A 21,012-nucleotide genomic window follows, 5' to 3' on the forward strand; every position below is an offset into this window, starting at 1 on the left:
CGGTAGGACTCCTCCGACGAGGGATCAGCCCGTCGCAAGGCCGCTACATACACACAGAACACAAAGACAGAATAGAAGCGCACACAGACATCCATGCCTCGAGTGGCTTTCGAACCCACGATTCCAGCGTTCGAGCAGGCGAAGACGGTTCACGCCCTAGGTAGCGCGGCCTCTGTGATCGATTAAGCAGCTACACGCCTAATGGAAATATTATCGTGTCATTTTCCTTAACATTATAGCAACCTTTTAAACCACATCGCTGTATGCAACGACAGTTCCGGTTCACAAACTCTCTGATACGGTATCTCAAGATATGAAGTTCGTCAGGGGTGGGGGACATTCATGATTACGTCAGCCGAATGTTGCGATATTACTTTAGCGATAGCTTCCTATCATGCCCTTCCCCAGTCTTAAAGTCACGGCTATTAGGCCGTGACTGTGTCACGTAAAGCGCTTATGGTTTGAAGAAGGAAAACAGGTAAGAGTGAAAAGATATCTTGAAGGAATGTGTCACGTAAAACGCCTATCGTCCAAAAAGGAGAGAAGGTAACAGTGAAAAGAATATTGCAAATTGTCCTCATTATTGGTATGAAGTATACACTTGAAATTCCTCCTCCTCCTCCTCTGTTTGGGAATGTTGCAATGGGTTTCCTGTCAGAAAGAATTCAAGAAAACGTGGCAGAAGATAAGTTACAACAAATTAACAAACCAACGTCTAAATTAAGTCTACTGGCAGGGACGACGACGACGCTGATAATGATGATGATTTTGGTTGTTAATAGAACTTAAAATTTTACATAGGCTACGTCGGTGATTTTTCGTTCTAATCAAAGTAACATACTCAAAAGGCCGCGCCATAGCTCAAGTGGTTAGTCGCTGGCTTCCCATTGCGGCGAAGGACAAGTGGGATTTGTGGTGACAAAGTGGCGCTGAGGCAGGTTTTCTCCGAGTACTTCGGTTTCCCTTGCCGATCTTCATTCCACCATTTACTCCACAATCACCCTCACCTATCATTTGGGGCTGGTACAATAGTCCAGAAGTAGCCGCAGTACAAGGGACTTAGTCCCACCCCACTAGCGATAATAAAAAAAAGACCTACTCAAAAGACATGCCTCCAATCTTAGGAAAATAATAAATATCATAGCAAACGAAGTTAATGTATGGCATACAATCTTACCTGAACAGTCAGTAAATTAATCTCCTTTACAACGCAGAATCCAATTTCATCTAAGCTGTTCTAAAGACTTGCCACCGAGCAGGGTGGCGGAAGAGGCAGCAACTCTGACTTGCATTCGGGAGATGCCCGATTAAATTCACGCATGTGAAACCGATTACCCTGACAATGGCCTCCAGCGAATGCCGAGAGAGTATTTTCAAAAAGGCCTCAACCTTTTCAAGTTCATAGAACGCTATCAGGACAAAAAGAAAGAACGCTATCAGGACAAAAAGAAACAAACTCAGTGGTTTTAAACCGCAAGCGAACTATACCGATCGGGCGACAGCCGCTTGTCGGCGAAGTTAGTGCCAACTTTAGTGAACAGAGGGTGTCGCGTGGTCAGCGCAACGGATCCCCACGGCCGTTAATTTCGGTTCTCTAGACCGGAGCCGCTACTTTTGTATTCAAGTAGCTCCTCAGTTATCCTTACGAGGCTGAGTGGACCCCGTTCCAGACCCACTACTTTCTCAGAAAATCTGGTAGCGCCGGGAATAGAACACGGGACATCTATATCTGTAGCCAGGAACTGCATCACTAGACCAGAGAGGCGGCCACTCTTACCTATAATAACTTTAAGAACGCTGAGATACGTAGCTCTGTTTGCTATTTCCGATAGGACAGTCACAGGCTGCTATGTCACGTGTTCCAGTCTCATTTGAGACTCATTTTACTGCGTTGTCCTGCCTTGCGATAGACTGATCCCCGATCCAAAAAGTTACATCGCTTGTCTTAATACAGAGGCGAAGGTTCCGCAGGGCTGTATCACCAAGACGAATTTTTAATTCCTTTCCAGTACTTAATATAGTATTTCGAAGCCCACACAAAGTCTCGGGCTGCTGCAGATGTGTGAAATGACTTTATTATAGGGATGTAGGCAGGTAGCAGTATGCTACAGGGAAATGCGGGAAACTGTTTCCTCCGTTGGGTCACGCTCACTATACACACATATATACGTCACTTCCCTTTCCGGTACTGCTGCTGCTGCTTACGTTTTGGTAATATGGTCCGACCCGTCTGGCTATAGAGGAAGTCGTAATTCAGTACCCTCTCTTGATACGGCAAGTCATTTACTTAGCCTAACATGTTCCTTGCACTTACGATAATGCTATGGTGCACAAAGTAGCCGACACGCTACGTATTACGATATTACGTATTTCGTTGACAGCAAACTAGGCGTATACCACGCGGCGTCGGGCCTCCATGGGATTTTGGTTAATGTTACGTCTACCTTGCACATGGTTGAGAATTGGCGCCGAGTGACCAGGAAAACGCGAGTGGGACACACGAGGAACTGAAGGTTTTAGTGCATTTTCAAATGTTACAGCAACTTATTAATCTGCTGGATGCGAACCATCTGCTAATGCTACTTCCAGAGATGGCGATATGACAAAAATTATTTTTCTCACTCACTTCACAATACCCATGGTGCTTTCTTATTTATTAAAATATTAATTGTATTAAATATAAATATATAGTTCTCTTTTCTTACTGATAATTTCCATTTGTGTCAAGAGGATTATTATTATTACATATACGTATATGTACGTATGCATTTATGAATACTGTAACGTGTCAGGAATCCAGAAGTCACTTCTATGAAACCGCTAAAACAGACCGTTGCACAGGAAACACCAATCGCTCTATTGTAGTTCTAACAGGAGTCTACAATATTATCCTATGGCATAGCCATTGCATATGTATTTATTTTACTTTTCTCACCTGTTAATTATAACTTTGATTTTTCATGGAATTATTATTATATTAACTGCCGTACTTTGTATTTTGTTTCTACGTTTTTTGTTACTTCTTTCTAAATACTGGTGCTAACTTTGTAATTGGCTTCTGGGCTGTTAATATTGCACGTAAATAAACAAGAACTGAATTGCTTTAAACTGTATCAACGGCCCTGTTTTGCCCTTGCAAGTGTGCATATCTTTCAGTCGTCTTTGCTTTGTAACTAGCTACTGGACTGTTTAGCCAGCACGTAAACAAATCAAAGAACTCAATGCTGTTGTTATTATTCTTATTATTATTNCCTCCGAAACGTCGGTTAACACCACATATACACGGTGCCAAATCCCAGAAGACTGCTTTCTTCATAATCATCTCAACTTTGGTCTTCCACATCCATGCCTGCTTTCCGATTTAGTGTCGAGTATCATTTCTGCTGCATGGGTATCTTCCAGTCTGATGATGTGCCCAGCCATTTCAATCTTCTGATTTTGATTTTTGTCACTTATATGCGCTTTGTAGTTGAAATTTGCTTCTTATTCTCCACACCCCTTGTTCACAGTTTGGTCCGTAAATTTTCCTTAAAATCGTTCCTTCCCAGGTCACCAGAGTTTCACTGCAGTGTATTATAATTGGTCTTAATGGCAGTTTTATATGTTCCTGTTTTCGTGCTCTGACTTATATACTTCTCTTACTGAGCACCTTATTCAAGGCATGAAAGCACCGGTTGGCAGCTGCAGTTTTATCTTCTGTATTATATTCTGTTTCCTTTTGAGACGTAATTATTGTCTCTAGGTATTTAAATGACCACCTCTGTGGTCTAGTGGTCAGAGTTCCCGCCTACAGATCCAGAGGTCCCGGGATNATCGATTCCCGACGCTGCAAGATTTTCCGAGAAGTAGCGGTCTGGAAGTGGGTCTGCTCAGCCTCGTGAGGATAATTGAGGAGCTACTTGAATGGAAAAGTAGCGGCTCCGGTCTAGAAAACTGAGATTAACCGCCGTCGGGAACAGTTGCGCTGACCATGAGACACTATCTATCCGCTAAAGTTGGCACTATCTTCGACGACAAGCGGCGGTTGCTTGGTCGGTATAGTTCGCTTGCGCACTACAGGCCACGGAGTTTTAAGTTTATTTTAGGTATTTAAATGTATCTACCTTTTCGAAGTTTTGTCCATTTAATTCGTTGTCTATGTTGGCCACATTTACGGTTTCTTTAGTTTACATACAATCCTTAGTCTTGTTAGTGTCAATTACCAACCCAGCACATACCACAGCTGCTTGCAGTTGCGTAAGGACTGCATTTAGCGCTCCCACACATCTACCACTAACTGTTGCATCATCAGCATATACCACGAATTACCTGGTTCTGCTGACAACTGTGCCATGTGGGTTAATTTCTGTATTTCTCATCACTTCCTCTAGACCAATATTAAAAACAATGTGGACTGGGAATCTCCTTGCTTGATACCACGTGCTGTTCTAAAACTTCGTGACAATTCATTCTGGATTTTAAATTTACTGTATGTCCTTGACAAGGTCATTTTGGTAAGACAGATTAACTTGGCGGGTATACCAAACGCTTTCATTATTTCTATTAACTGGAACAGCGAAACCGCTGTCAAATGCTTGTTTGAAGTCAAACTGATGCAAACTGATATTATATTCATGTGACTTTTCTAATATTTTTCTAACTATAAATTATTATTATTATTATTATTAGGTGGAACATACTGTTTAAGTACAGATTTTGTCTACGTTAAAATTTGGGATATAAAACTATTCCGTGTCGCCTTGGCGGTAACTGTTGAATTATGAAAAATATAGTATNCCGTAAGCGAAACGACCGTGAGAACCGGTACAAGCTGTGTTTATTTCCAACACCAGTCTGCTTGTACCGGTTCTCACGGTCTCTTCGCTTGCCGACTTCTTATTTTTCCTTCTACCCTGAAGATGGAGGCGATACGTTCCTCCGAAATGTCGGTTAACACCACATCTACACGATACCACATCCCAGAAGACTGTTTTCTTCAATTTTGTTTTAGATTCTACGAAAGAGTTATCCCAGCAAACGTTGCATTTCTTACAAGATCCATTACCCAGATCCCGATATGAAGTGGTGCTACTCGCTCTCACATCACATGTTCCTGTGTCCAGCTAAGTACTATCCATGTATATCTGTCTGTCTGTCTATTGTGGCTCTACAGTCCTTTTGTTAGACCTTGACCGCTTTTTCAGTTTCTTGATCCTATATAGTTAGTAGGGCTCCCTGGACGGGGGATCAGCCCGTTGCAAGGCCCCTACCTACACATACAACACAAACACAGAATAAACGCACACATACATCCACGCCTTGAGTGGGATTTGAACCCACGATCCCAGCGTTCCAGCGAGAGAAAACAGTTCATGCCTTAGACCGCGCGGCCACTGTGACCGGGATTATTACTACTCTCTACAGGGGATTAAACATTACGGCTTTGGATTGGCCTCCAGTGGCAAAAGATTCATACCATGTTTCATGGAAACCAGTCAACTTAGTTCGGAATTGAAAGGGAAGAGACAACGTGAGAATGGTGACCCCATGCGTCAATTTCCTTTTCTTAAGAAAGGAATGTAGGTTAAAAATCAGTATCCATTTTCCTGAACCTTGCTGCGTAATAATTTTCACATTCATAGCGAGATCTACCAATAATTCGAATCGATTATCTTATTCTTATCACAAAAGTACATCAAAAGACAAACATGTTTGTTACAAAATATTATTGTATGTACAAGATAAGCTACTTGTGTGCCAAAACACCAGGCTCTAAAGGCCTTTGGAGAAGTACAGGCAAAGCTGTCACATTCTTAACACCAGCATTACACGGGCGTAAGCGGTAAAATCCTAACTCCGTCTGTTTTTCTGGATAAAGAACTGACTGTTATTCACTCGGCCGCTGGTTCGGTCCCAAAGTCGTTCTGGAGGGAAAAATGCCTAGAATTATTCAAGTCCTTTTTACCGGTTTCAACTGCATCTTTTGAAACATCCGTTTCTTTAAACTGCAGTGTCTCGATTTTCATTACTAAAATCTACGCATATCGTTAAAACATGGAGATCACAAATCCATACTTCAGATCTTGATACCAAATCAGCATATTTCTTTGTACTTCATAGTTCGGAAGCCTTCAGAACAGATTATGATTTTTTTTTCCCACACTTATAGTGATGAGACATTTCTGGCCAAACACGGTGCTGTGGAGACAAGCCACCCGCCCTATTCTCCTGATCTCGCACCAACGATTCTGTCTCTCTCCTAAAGTGAAAAGTGCCTTTAGAAGGAGGAGGTTTCGGGATGTTGCAGATATTAAGACAAATGTAACGGCCGAACTGAATGTTATTCGTTCGGGAGGCTTTCGCTAAGTTTTCAAAACCTGTAATACATGGAGATTACTTTGAATAGAAATGAAACAATATTCATTTTTTCATATCAGTCTGCGAGCTTCAGTGCTAGACCTCGGGACATAGGAACACACAATACTGTACATATGCGTAAGAAGTTAGGCTTTGATATGAAATGCATGCTACCTGAATCCTAGTGGAAGACTGAAAATAACAGAAAACAGTCGTCGCACTAAAGCAGGCATTATCCACCTACGGTGCGCGGGCCGGATGCGGCCTACGACACCTCTTCATATGACCGCTTTACGTGCCAGTAACTTACATCAAAGGCGGCTCCAAGTGTGCGCCTGGACTACAAGGCGTTACATCACAGAACCTAGAACTCTCCTATAGTACTGTCATTCAGAGCAGGATCTGCGTTTGTGCAGTGAACATTAAGACAGTAAGGTCGCTAACATTTTTGATATATTGAGAGTAACTAACGAAGCCATGTTACCTGAAACATGATATGCGTATGGCTAGATGTGCCCGCCCCTGTGGTCTAGTGGTCAGAGTTCCAGGCTACAGATCTAGAGGTCCCGGGTTCGAATTCCAGCGCTACCAGATTTTATGAGAAGTAGTGGGTCTTGAACGGGGTCCACTCAGCCTCGTCAGGATAACTGAGAAGCTACTTGAATACAAAAGTAGCGGCTCCGGTCTAGAAAACAGAGATTAACGGCCGTGGGGATTCGTTGCGCTGACCACGCGACACCCTCTATCCGCTAAAGTTGGCACTAAGTTCGCCGATAAGCGGCTGTCGTTCGATCAGTATAGCTCGCTTGCGGACTAAAGCCAAGGAGTTTGTTTTTTTGTATGGTTATGTATGTTATGAACATACTACAGTGTGGTTAAACTCTTGTTAGCAGAAGAAATAGATAGAATTTCACGTAAAGAAGTTTGGTGTACACCTCCAACTGATCCTTACTCCCTATTCCTTGAAATTATGTTTCACAGGGGTGGTCCCAGGAGAAGACACATCTCTTAAGGTCTGCAGTTTCTTCTTGGCTGGGACGTTGCATATATCAAAGATCGGAAGCCACAACAGGAATGGAGGAGGGAAAAATGAAATGACCATGAGAGAACAAACGAGTAGCGCGGATGGTAGTATTACAGTATATCGAATGTAAAGAATTCGTGAGCCGAAAAGTTTACATTCCTCATATTTTGGATCAAAATATAGCCCACTTTCAATTTTGGTTCTGTATAACGATATTTCCTACTGAAATAAAACAAGACAGAAGATAAAAGAACAATCCGAGTCCTGTTATTAAATATTTAAGAGCTTCAGTGGCAAGGAATAGCGAGTTCTGTGTTTTAGAAACAAATTCCAGCGATCCTAAAATTGCATTGTTTCGCTTTATGATCTAGTTAATTCCTGGTTTACTTAATGATGCTTTATGAAATGCACAGAACAGTTTTCGTCGAATAAAACGATGATTATTAGATATAATAATTATTAGGTTGCGCAACGCCCGCTGTCTGAGATACATAACACAAATTTTCTTTTTCTCTGTGGCTCTACAGCCCTTCTGACCTTGGCCACTTTTTCAGTTTATTAATTCTATAGAGAGTCAGTAGGACTCCTTGGACGAGCGATCAGCCCGTCGCAAGGCCGCTACCTACACAGGACAACACGAACACAGAATAAATGCACACGGACATACATGACTTGAGTGGGATTCGAACCTACGATCACAGTGTTCGAGCGGGCAAAGATGGTTCATGTCTTAGACTGCGCGGCCACTGTGATCAGCATAATACGAAATATGTCAATATAATAACAACCAGTAATACGAAGACGGCCGGTCACGGTAGCCGAGCGGTCTAGGGCATGTACTGTCTTCGCTCGCTCGGAAGCCGGGATCGTGGGTTCGAATCCCACTCAGGGCATGGATGTTTGTGTGCCTTTTTCTGTGTTTGTCTACAGGTAGAGGCCTTGCGGCGAGCTGATCACCCGCCCAAGGAGTCCTACCGAATGTGTAATATCTAGAAACACCGAAGTGAACGGAGACGTTCATGGAGGTAGGCCTAGGCCCACTGGGGCTGCAGTGCCAAGGAAAAAATATATATATGAAGACGGCTGTAGGACCGATCCCCGGAACGTCGTGTACATCATATATACCTCAGCAAAGGCAGACCCGAGTTTCACATTAATAAGTAAGTTTAGGCTATTTTTACTGTGATGATCCGACCTTGCAGGTAACGCGATGGGCCTAATAGTGTACGTTAATAAATAGAACACTACCAAAAATGTTTGCAGAATCATGATTATGGATACTGAGACGGACGGGACATGGAAGGAAGAACTCTGGGTCTAATTTAAGGTACTATCTCGGTATTAGTGCAGAAAGGCCCTCAGTCTGGTAATCCGGTCCCTGGGCCCAAGATATGTGAAATACGAAGCAGCAATTCTAACCACTGTATTGCGAAGTTCGGTGCAAACACACGTCATACGAAGTTAGGTCGTATAATTAATTTCTCCAAAGTGAAACGCTTGCAGTCTGGAAGCTACTTTCACCGTCCATGAACCTACCTCATTCAAGGCAAAGCACCTGTCAATCCGGAACTTTACGCAATATGCGATCAAGGTTTTCTTGAAATCCAATTTACGCACTACACGGTCACCACGCAGTTTACAAATTATTACTATCAACAGGCCTCATTAGCTCGATGTGAAATGAAATCCAGGCCACTCACGCCTGCGGTGATATGAAAATAATCGTTAAATCAGTTTCTGAAACGACTTTGCCGGTCTATGGGAAGTCCTGTGCTTGTTTCTAAGAACGCAGATCTGTCATCAGTATTTCCACACGGATTCGTTACAACTGGAAATCCAACAATTCCATTAAAATGTTCGCAGTATCCGAAACTGCGATGCACTAGACCAGAAAGCACTGATTATTGTGAGGAATTTGGAAATAACCAACATTGGTTGATTCACTTTACTAGAAACAATTCTGCATCGTGCGATTCGTATAGAGCCCAAGTAATAATCAGGTTTACATCAGCCAACACGACTATTACCCAACCATACTTTCCCGCTAAATTCGTGGGATGACGTATAGACCCACTACTAGGCAACGACTCGGTAAACAAGCCTTCTCAGCAACAGAGAGGTTGTGTTTTCTGCGTCGTTCGTGCCAAGGAGTTATAAAGGGACGAAGACGGTCGTTTGAGAGTAGTTATCAAGAAATTGGTCGAGTTCTGGAGATGGCAGTCTAAGGTGATTGAGAAGAAGTGACAAGAAAGGAATAAGATTGTGACAAGAAGACTTCATGTGTGATTTAAAGTTATGGCGAGAGTGTGAAAACCGTTCCCAGGATACGATTAGTGAAGGCTCAGAATCCTAGTGCTTTGTAATGGGGAACTGAAAATGTGCAGATCAGCGATAGCGCTGTATTGCCTGTAGTCCCGAATTGTGTGTGCATAAGGTGTCAATAAATCCAATCATTCAATCCAAAACCAGTCTTATAATCACCCCAACACGTGAGAGTACTTTTTTACAGAGCATTAATATGTACCACAAAAATTCCGCTGTGGCTCCATACCCACAAAAAGGCATAAAAATGACTCCCTGTTATTTATATTGTTCTAAAATTTAGGATGCATATTCCCCATTTTATAAGCAGAAAGGAAAGGAGCAAAACCGGGTGCTCTCTTCTGTGGATCTTTAAGCAGGCACAGGTATTATTCAAGTAGTCCGCTCCCCGAAATCTGCAGCGATGCGTTTAAATGTTTCATACCGAAAATTCTGTAGCAACTTTCGTACCGTATGGGGGCCTACGTGTCTTGTACACTTAACAAATTACACTGAAACACTCTGAAGCGTAATGTTAATGCACAGATCAGACAATACAGAGCAATACGCAGGCTTAACGATATACAGTACAACCAAGAGCGGCGGCCTCTCGTGAATACGGTAACGAACTTTCGGCTTTCAAGAAATGCGGGGAATTTCCTAATTGCGTAGGCGACGATGAGCTCAAAAACGATTCCGCTCAATGGTACTTACTTTATAGTCATAATACCAACATGGAGGCGACGGAAGTCTCGTAAGTGTCTTATTGTGGGCAGATCTCAAGTTAACGCGTAACATTCCTACACTCCTAAAGTCAAATTCCCCTTTTTACAGGTTATAAAATGAACATATAGCGAAGCAATTTTCATGTCTTGACCTCTAGATTTCTCGAGTTACGACGCAGCATGAAACTGCATTTGTTCAACAATCTCGAAAAAAAATAAGACGTAAGGAAAAGGCGAATTTTGCCTAAAATGCTTTTAATTTTTCTCCACAACTTTCCCTCTAAAACACTGGAACATTTAGCGGGCTACACTCGAGAAACGTGCAAGAAAGAATGCAAGTTTTCTGCAAACATATAAAAGCATTATTATATCATTAAGACAATATATATATTCATTAGTCTCACAAAATATCATGAAGAACATTGTTTTGATATTTTTATAATATTGCGACATGACGCCCAAAAGCCGGAACAGTAAGATTAGAGGAGACGTCCACTGGTAGGCAATGAAAACGGAAGCAACAATCGAATAACTTCCGTTGCTATGCAATGGCGCTGTAAACACGCCTTCTTCTCAATAATAAAGAGGCTGTGTTTTATGTGTGGTCCGTGCCGAGGGTTTATAAAAAGGACAAGAATCGTTTGAGTTAGTTGAGTTGCAAAACCACAGCCTGCCAGGATATGAGCTTGTGAGCAGAGGAATTAGAATTGAGTCTCCGGAGTTGGCAGTTGGGAGAATAGTGGCAAGAAAGGAATTAGGCTGCGCAAAGAAGTCTTCATGTGTGATCTGAGGTTACAGTGAGACTGTTATGAATCCGTTGCCAGGAAACGACCAGTGGAGAGTAAAATATACTGAGGACACTAGTGTGTGTAACAATGACCTGTAAGTGTGGGAATAGCGATAGCGCTGTAACCGCCTGTAATTACGACTGGAGTATATAAGGTGTAAATAAACCCAATGCAAACCCCGTCTAATGGTTACAACCCCAAAAGTGACACTATAATAATGTTTGTAGACATAATCACAAACATACGAAAAGACAGAAATTTATGTAACAATCTACCAGAAACCTACAGTGCCAAAATTACAATTTACCATAATACGTAGTTGCACGAAACACTTCTGATTTTAAGTTAAGTGCTGAAGGATAACAATGTAGCCCATATTAATCTTATTCTGATGAAACTTTGCTGTCAAAAAGAAACTAAGCTAATGTTCAGACTACAGAGTCCTCTGTCTGCAGCTCGTCAAAATAAATATCCGACGGCGGCTCCGAAAAATGTGTTCCTGTTCGCTGGTTCTACCTCAGCGTGGGTTCTCCTACGCCTAATTAGAACACAGTGATTTGTACCATGGCATTATAATTACACAAAGATCCGTACCGAGAAGGAAAATTAATAACAATGCAAGCCCGCCTGCGGGTACAATAAGCAACAAAATTACGTAGGCCTGCCCGCGTGAAACGAGGTACAAGATACGCATGAAGTGAAGCATATGTATAATTGGATACCTCGACAAACAAGCTAATTAATTCATTGCATTATAACGGTAAGTTAAAAGTCCTCATTGATCCTTGAAGGTATGTGACAATGGTTGGTAACTACATCAACATTATGCTGGACACTGTCAACTGTTTGAGGTAACTCCGATACATCGTCCCCTCACTGGGCTACCGTAACACGGTGCATGCCCTGATCACGTGGAGAGCTATGCTAACGGAGACCTAAGCTCTTGGTAGGGTCACCAATGTGGTGGATGGCTGGAGGCCAGCCGAAACGTAGCCCCTGGTCCTCCAGGTTGGAGGTTGGGCTTGAGGCTACCAAAATGAAAATGAAACCTAAAGATGGATGCCACAAGGATAATTAATGGACATCTGTTGCAAAAGAGTTTAAAGTTCTAAGGAACCGCAGAGTCAAGACACAAGTAAGCAAAATTATTTTTACATAGCGTACACAGAATTTTGGAAATTGGTTGTATTTTTTGTCTNTAATTTCTTTTAATAACCGATCAAACAAAAGCCACATATTTTTAACTGATTTATGGATACACAGTTTCCAGGATACTAAAATAAATATACGTTAGTACGGTCCTAACTTCGAAAGTTCGTAGACTGCCACGTTAAAATCGTGAACGTGGGTATTTAAATGGCGCTGGGTAACACAAGTTTCTATTACTAGCAGGGGTTCATCAAGTTTATTTACGAAGGCGAACAAGAGGTTATTTAACGTTTGAAAACCAAGATAAAGGCAGAAAACTAAGCAGGAATTGCTTCATACTTTTCACAGATCATGCCACAGATGACAGGCAAAACACGTCATAATTCAATCACGCTTCAATAGCGTTCAGATGACAATGAACTTTCACACTTTCTCATGATCAGAGAACAAAGTTTCGGTCCAGACGAATATTATTATTACACTAGTCACCGCTGGAATTATTCCTTGCAGCAATTGGGTGGGGTAAATCCCGAATTCGAATCCAAGAAGGCTAGTGATGTCAGCTACTCCAACAGGCCAATTGGCAATAAGAAAGTGTCGACAATCATGACAATCCTCTAAACGAATAACAATTGCTAGATGAGCAAATAGTGGCGACAAAATGTCGCACCAGCTAATGAGACGTTCCGTTTTGTCACTGTGGCTCTGCCTGACTCATCTCTCCTGTAGGTGGTCCATTCCGTCGCAGGAACGTGTCCCTTGTTTAAATGTAAGATTTGAGGTTTTCACGGCAGTGACTATGAAGAAAGCAGTCTTCTGGGATGTGGCGCTGTGTTATATTGTGTTAACCAACGTTTCGGAGGAACTTATCGCCTCCATCTTCAGGGTAGAAGAAACAAGAAGAAATCCCGGAGCGAGAAACCAGCGTGAGCAGGTGCTGACAGACTAATGTTAGTCTTCTACCCTGAAGATGGAGGCGATACGTTCCTCCGAAACGTCGGTTAACACAGTATGTACCCGACGCCACATAGCAGGAGACTGCTTTCTCACCTATTTAAGTTCACATGGGAGACTTTTTGTAGGTGACATTCCGAAAACATTGTGACGTTTTCAGAAGTAAACACTTAACCTGTTGCGGCCGATAAGGTACTTGGTTTGAAACTCACGCAGTAGAGCAGCTATTGTTTCGTCCCTTCTAGGCCAGTGCCGACAAAGCATGTCTTGATAGCCGCCAAAACCACTTCCTCATTTTACGAATATCCAAGTACTTCTAATGATCATCCTTTAATTTATCCTTCAAAACTAAAGCATAGCAGAGATGTGACGATACACCAGTAAGCAGAAAATTTTGTTAACCCCGCCTTAACCCACAACAAAGTTGTTATACACAGATATGCGTGCAATGTTGTCTCTGTACATAAATAACAACGCCATTAAGGCATACAGAAATATGGGAGTAAGGTTAACCTCGGCACTAGGTAGGGGCAAGTGGGCAAGTTCTGATTTAGGGAAACTTACATTCGGATAAGGGGTCCATAACCATTTGGAAAGAAGCAGGGTGCAACGTAGAGTGGTGATAGTCTGAACACCCTTACCAGGAATCGAAACCTGGCCGTCCTTCCAGCAACCCGTCATATTAATGACTGGGCTACAATAAGAAATGGTAAAGCTATTCCTTTAATATATCGTGGAGGCCCATAGGGCAGTGAGACGTCGAGGCTACCATATTTTCTAGACGATCGGCTCGCAGATGGCGGTGAGATTGTCAGCCTTACACTCTGGCAGCCCTTTACCCCCATGAAGACTCCTGGTACTCATTTCTTTTGAAGGGAGAGTCGACCCCAGGGTCACAGTGCTGCTGGAAGGATTAGGTCAACTGAAAAATCCGATGACCGCATTGAGAATCGAAGGGGCGACCTTCTGGTTCGTAGCATAGCGCCTCAACCAACTACGCTACGGCGTGCCCCGACTGGGCCACAATGGCTCACTGAATCTATATTACATACAGCACACGGATGCATTGAAACAACGAGATTTGCCTTTAATCTGAAGATCAGTTTTCGTTGTTAACTAAATTTAACTGTGTCTGCACAGACAGACTTGTGGGTGGTCTTCGAGGAACATAATGGCTGTGATGACACCAGCCAATCTGTGGGAGAATTCGGCCCCGAGACCAGAAGATACCGCTACACAATGGATGACGCCTTGATGGAAAATGATGGGAGGAAGGTGAACCTAAATTTCTGTATTAGTTAAGTACCCTTCATCGGGGAGGAGAAATGCAAGTTTTTTACCGTTCCACATTGAAATTCTCTACTCTCGAATAGAATGATATCAGGCTCAATATGGTTCACAATATATGAACAACAAGTTCTGGGAAGAACTAATCACCTCCTTTCCTTTGACACGACACAGACCGCATAGAAAACGACATCTCCAACAATTCTTCGTTGCCGTAGTAATGTGTTTTCAAGCAATTACCTAGCAACGATACGGGGCTACACGCAGAGAAAGAGAGAAAAAGGAGTAACAGACTCTCCTTCCATACAACACGGACAATATAGAAAACAACGCTACCAGCAATGCTATTTTTACGTCTATTCATTTCCACGGTAACGTGTGTATCCAGCCGTTGTCTAGCACGATACGCGGGAATACACACACAGACACACAGACTGATGGCACGGATTTATAAAGTACGCAGCTGAGATGGGCTTAGGTGCATGACATACAGGTACATACAAAGTTCCATAAAGGTTGATTCCGGCATTCAAAAGGTAATATTCACAGACAACATGGAGATATCATAAGCCCACTTTAGAAGATTATACTAATGAAGTAAGCAGCTCAGTGGGTAAACTAACTGGCTACAGCCTGAATAACCGGTATTCGATTCCAGTCATGATCTTCCCCACTACCGCCAACTTGATATTGGGCTCCACCCAATTTCCCACCCACATGGGTACAGTGGGCACTTTCCAACTATGGGGGCAAAGCGACCACATCCTGCCGAGATTAGGAATGAGGGAAGTTTTACATCTCCACTTAGGAGACACACAGGCAACTTTCTTTTACATGCAAATTATGATTTTGAATAAGGAAACGAAATAAAGAAAAGGCTTACTTTAGATCTTCAACACAAACGGTCGTTCCTTCTTCGGAAAATATGGCCAATACTGTCGACATGTTACAATAACAACTCCCCCACAAAACAAAATGTAATCTAAGTTACACGAGAGTTGAAAGTTTCAATAGCCAGAAGGACAAAATATATTATTAGCCTTACGTAGACGTAACTATATTTAGCGGGGGTTAGTTAGTTAGTTATTGGAGAGGGTGGGTTTCCCCATGCACTGAGACCTGTATTGGTCCATTGTGCTTCCCTCTATGATTTCTACCAGTCTCTATATCCTACCGGTACTGGTGCTTACCATCAGTCCCGCCCAGCCAGCGAGACCGGCTCTACTAGCTGAGAGGCATCTATAATGCTTCCCCCATCTACCAGAAGTATTAGAGACTGCTGTTGGGCGGGAAACGTCCGTTAATTTGGCTCAGTGACCTCCTTTGGAGATATGAGGTTCTTTTACGTGCCGTAAAGCTACGACACGGGACCCACGGCTTGAAGTCCCTCCCGGAGGACTTGTTCCCTGAATTTTTCCGCCCTTAAAAATTCGACGACCTCCGCCGGGTATTTGAACCCGCGTACTACGAGTCATGAGGTGGGAACGTTACCTCTAGACTACGGAGGCCGCCTAGCGGGGGTTAAGTAGAATTACACGCATATTCATAAAATCTTCAACAATGCACAGACCAATATTTACATATGCAGCTAGCAGCAAGATTTCAATGTTTGTAACTGTCTTTGCAAATCACAGCCTAAAATTCGAAATTAAATCCTACACACGCTGATGCTTACTGTCCTTTCACGTCGAAAAGAAAAACAAATTGTTCACCAAATTTTACTACCCGTTGGAAGGCTCGGATTCTTCTTGCATCTGGCCCGTTTCATGAATACCTTCCTCGAATATCGGACGAAATAGTCGTTGCCAAGGTAAAAATCGAATAGAATTCTCGGTGAATGGAACGAAGGCACTAAAGCCGTAATTAAATGTTTGAACCTAAAGCTCCCAGGGCCTTTGCTGTATATCTATAGCGCTCTTTAATTGTAATCATTTCCCTTGCCGCTTCTGCATTCTTCGTGTTGTTCCCATCAGTGGAGAAAATAAAAATGAAGTCACTGCTAATTTCGGACCTGATATGCAAACTTCTGAAGAGATGCTGATCCAAACGAATAATCTACCGACAACTAATTAACATCTTGAAGCTAATAATCGCTCAGCTAGTCAATAAATGTTCTACGCTTCATGAAACCCAAAGGTTCATTACCGTGTTCACTAAAACCTCGCCAGTGGACCATATACTGGGACAAATCAGAGGGCTCATAAACTTTGGCAACAAGCGAGTTTCCTCAGCCCACCCCCCCCGGCAAATGCCGAGATATGAGACACATAGAACTATGCCACGGCCATTTCATTCCACATTCTAATTCATTATTCACTGATCATTCTACCATTCTATTGTGAGCGCCGTCGGCGTCGTTAACAATCCACAAATGAATGCAGTAAAAACTTCCTAAAAGGCTATACACTATACCGTTTTACAGAACAAGCTCCCACGCCCAGTCCTCAAGCTTACTACATGTAGTCGAAATATGCTAACAATTTTTTTTTCTTTGGCGCAACAGCCCCAATCTGGGCCTCGGTCTACCTCTATGAAACTCTCCGTTTCACTTCGGTCCACTAGATCTTAGCCATTCGGTAGGACTCCTTGGGCGGGTGATCAGCTCGTCGCAAGGCCTCTACCTGTACACAAACACAGAAAAACGCACATACACAAACACCAAACATCCATGACCTGAGTGGGATTCGAACCCACGATCTTGGCTTCTGAGCCAGCAAAGACAGTGCATGCCTTAGACAGCTCTGCTACCGTGAGCGGCCATACTAACAATAGTTAACAATAAAATAATGCAAGAGATAGTTAAGAAGAACTAGCACAAGTAAGCCAAGCAGACCGTGTCTGATAATCCTTCGAGGGCACGTCATCATCGGATAGTGACGCAGCAGACAGTTACGTCACCATTAGAAAGTTACTAAACTACTAGCTTCCATTTTCAACACGCGATGGGAACCAAAATTTCCGTATTGGAGATTTCGTTGAACATACAGGACTTCTCTTTCGTAAAGTATGACGTACCCTTCAGTTAGTACAGCTAGCAGTAAGACTGATTTAGCGAAGGTGACAGATGACACACGCTACTCAAAACAGATGTGATTCCTGAGACCATTAACAGCTTTACTCTAACGGGTAATGGAAGTAATACATTCTGCAAGAACTATACATATTTAATTCAAACACTTCTCGGACTACGGATGTCACTGAGCTGATCACCTAGACGGGATATAGGAAACAGAATTCCTAACTTGTCAATAAATAAATACACACATACATATATACAAGGTCAGCTGAGATATGCAAAGGATGTCCACAAAAGAAACCTCAGATAGTAGTAACGAGGTCGGTCGTCGGGCGGCACTGCAGTCTCGACCTTTGCCGAAAACAATAAATTCGACGAAACAGTGATTTAACTGGATCAATGGAGGGGTTAGGCCTATGTGTGGGAATTGTAGCTTGAGACGGGAACTGTTGCGCCAATCTGTTGCATTTGAAAACATTCAAATTATTGTGCGGCTGCGTATTAAGAATTATCGTATTCCCCGCCAAGAGGGAGGGGACTACTGAAAACAAAATTTCATTGTTTATAGCGTGCATATTCCGAGAAATCGTGACTTAACGAATACAAGTGGATTAACGGAGGAGTTCACTATGGAAATATTGATGGGAATTGCTTATACAGAAGGTTCCGCCTGCAGAATATACACAGGAAGAAGGCAGAGTGGGCGGAGGTAATGTCGCAGCTAGTAGTAAAATTCACTGTATCTGCTATCGTTTATTTTGTATCTGAAAGCCAAACGATTCCACTATTGACTGTTAACAAAGGACCAAGTATGTGACTGAAAGAAATTCTGTTTGGGAGTAAACTTGATAATAATCATTATAATGCTGTTGTTAATTGAGAAGAAATGGGGATCAGTTGTCTTTTTAAGAGCAAGCTCTCGTGGCATATTATTTATTCTATTATGCTTAGTATCATGGAAGAAATGCCCGATGAGGTCATCGGATTTTTTCAATTGACCTAATCCTTCCAGCCGCACTATGGCCCTGGGGTCGACTCAGCCTCTAACAGAATTGAGTACCAGGAATGTTCTTGGGGGTAAAGGGCGGCCGGCGCGTAGGGCCTTACCGGCATCTATGACCCGACTGTCTAGAAAATGTGGGAACCTCAATATCTCACAACCCTATGGCCCTCCAAGGCCTGTTACAGGGATACCTTTACTTACTTAGTTAATCATGGAAGAAATGTTGCTGCATTTCCAAAAATTTCAAGTTACTGAGGTTAGGTATTTTTGATTAACTCTGTTTTCGTCAAATCTCCGCTGAAACTTCAAAGGGGTTCATGCAAGTTATCATGGCTAAGAGAAGGAGGTAAGGCGAAAGAAATGGAGGCGTAACAGCCCAAGATGTCTGCAGAAGGAAGTACGTAAGAATTCTAAATAGGCGAACTAGTTATGGCACCTTCTCTGGTCACTCTTTCTTTAGTCTCTTACTTACTTCTTGAAGTTGATCATAATAAAACACCAGACATTTCGTGGTTTTATAAAAATATCCGTTTATTTAGGCAAGTGGCAAACGCAGCGCATAAAGTCGTCGTTTCTGCCACCAACCTTACGTGTATGTTTCAACTTTATAATCACTTTCTTTGTTCTTTCCCTTGTTCTATCGTCTATCACATATTCCCTTCTTTGTCAATGAATATTGCTATCCTTTTCTACACCTGACATTTCGGATATCTCACCCTGATCTCTCTCCCCTCCAAAAACCTCCGTACCAATGAGTCATCTCCTCTAAAACAACAATAACAAAACGAAACGAGAGATATATTACGAGTGTATTTAAAGCCATACAAGGCCATGAATGGAAGACTACTCAGTTTTAAAAACTTGCTGCAGTCCGTACAGCCAAGGCAGTGCAACGAACAGACGGCTGAAAAGTAAAGTGTGTTATATGAAGAACGTAAATAGCGTCGTCGGATCAAGATCAAACGCGTTAATAATTACAAGCTGTCGGTAACACGGGCTTGAAACATCCCCCATTTCTCCTTATAAGCAAATGACTGGTAATTTTCGTTCGCTACAGCACACTTCTTTCCACATCGCATTAAGTGGACGAACTGTTTTGGGGGAGACTGTGGACCTGTCGTCTGACAGATTACTGATGAATGAATGAACAGCACACTTCTATCAATATAGGGTGTGTGAAATCTGATACAAGTACAATTAGCAATCGTCTGTCTATACATTTTGTGCAAAACATTTTCCTGTGCGTTAAAAATTAAATATGACTATACACAAATCTGGGGGGTGGCGGTAGCGTAGTTGATTGAGGCACTATGCTACATGCCGGAAGGTGGCGGGTTCGGTTTCCGATGAGGTCACTAGATTTTCATTTGAACTAATCCTTCCGGTCGCACTATGGCCCTGGGGTCGATTTATCCTCTTAACATAAATGAGTACCAGGAATCTTTCTGGGGGTAAAGGGCGACCGGCGCTTAAAGCTGACAACCTCGCCGCCATCTGTGAGCCGACTGTCTAGAAAACGTGGGAGCCTCGACATCTCACAGCCCTACGGGCCTCCACGGCCTGTTACAGGGATAGCTTTACTTTTTTTTTTTTTTGCACAAATCTGACAACTCTGAAGCAACACAAATATGCTGGAGAAACGGAAAACAACATGCACACGGATCGATATTAGTAATTATTACAAGTGTCTAGACAGACGGAGCTTCTCCACGAAATGGACGTCATTCCACGCCCTTCTGTTTCTTGTATGCATTCACGGCATGAAAAATACCGATTGTGGTTTACTACACTTTCTCCACATAAAATGATGCAATGTCAATTTTATGACAACATTCCGAACAATTAAAAGAGCGACCGATGTACTCTCTGTAAACATCAGCAGAATGTTCTGATTCCTGGAAGACGACGACCAGGAGCGAGAAGAGATGACGGAAGAGAATGATATATAGTGAAAACGCTAATCAGTTGCACGCCATCTTGTCCGCACTTGGTTGAGCGCGCTACTCCCCCATCCACAACTCGCGTTAAGAAAATGAAACAATTAACCGGAGGTTCTTCACCTTGTAGTAAGCAGAGCCTGGTTGCGTATCACAACATCTCGCGGATGACAGCAAAGCAGGGCAAGGGCCTGCCTGCATAGTGAAAATCGAGGGTAGAACCCAACAGACACGGGCAGGCTAGAATCCTTCTTACTAAATTCACATGAACATTCTAAAAAAACACTGCAAAATACAAGTTAATTTTACTTGCCAAAGAATATCTAGTGTGGACACTTCTTAGGGCCAAATATAATTAATGGTTATGAATTCGGCAGGCAGGAGAGGTGCATATCAAGTCCTATTTCATTAATACGATTCTCGCATCCATTTGCTGAATCTCTATTTCGACTCTTGTATCTTCCGAATACAAGGCAAGATATGCTGGCGCTG

At 42.6% G+C, this 21,012-nt stretch overlaps 2 protein-coding genes across 3 annotated transcripts in view; one reads left to right on the forward strand and one right to left on the reverse strand.

Annotated features, from left to right (window-relative positions):
* The window catches only part of LOC111870184 (probetacellulin-like), a 190,502-nt gene that overhangs the window by 74,021 nt on the left and 95,469 nt on the right, over positions 1-21,012 (reverse strand). The gene's annotated exons all lie outside the window — the stretch shown is intronic.
* LOC117282766 overlaps positions 139-21,012 on the forward strand; it is a 28,203-nt gene continuing 7,329 nt past the window's right edge. The window contains exon 1 of one of the 2 annotated variants that reach the window (XR_004513620.1): positions 139-478. Coding sequence is in view for 1 of the 2 variants with exons in the window: in XM_033753706.1 (XP_033609597.1) it covers positions 14,517-14,552 (36 nt within the window). In the remaining variant the exon portion in view is untranslated. Of the gene's footprint in view, positions 479-14,292; positions 14,553-21,012 lie in introns of those variants that run through there. The other variant, XM_033753706.1, reaches the window with a different exon arrangement.

This window comes from Cryptotermes secundus, unplaced genomic scaffold (genome assembly GCF_002891405.2).
Source record: "Cryptotermes secundus unplaced genomic scaffold, Csec_1.0 scaffold779, whole genome shotgun sequence".
Lineage (NCBI taxonomy): Eukaryota > Metazoa > Arthropoda > Insecta > Blattodea > Kalotermitidae > Cryptotermes > Cryptotermes secundus.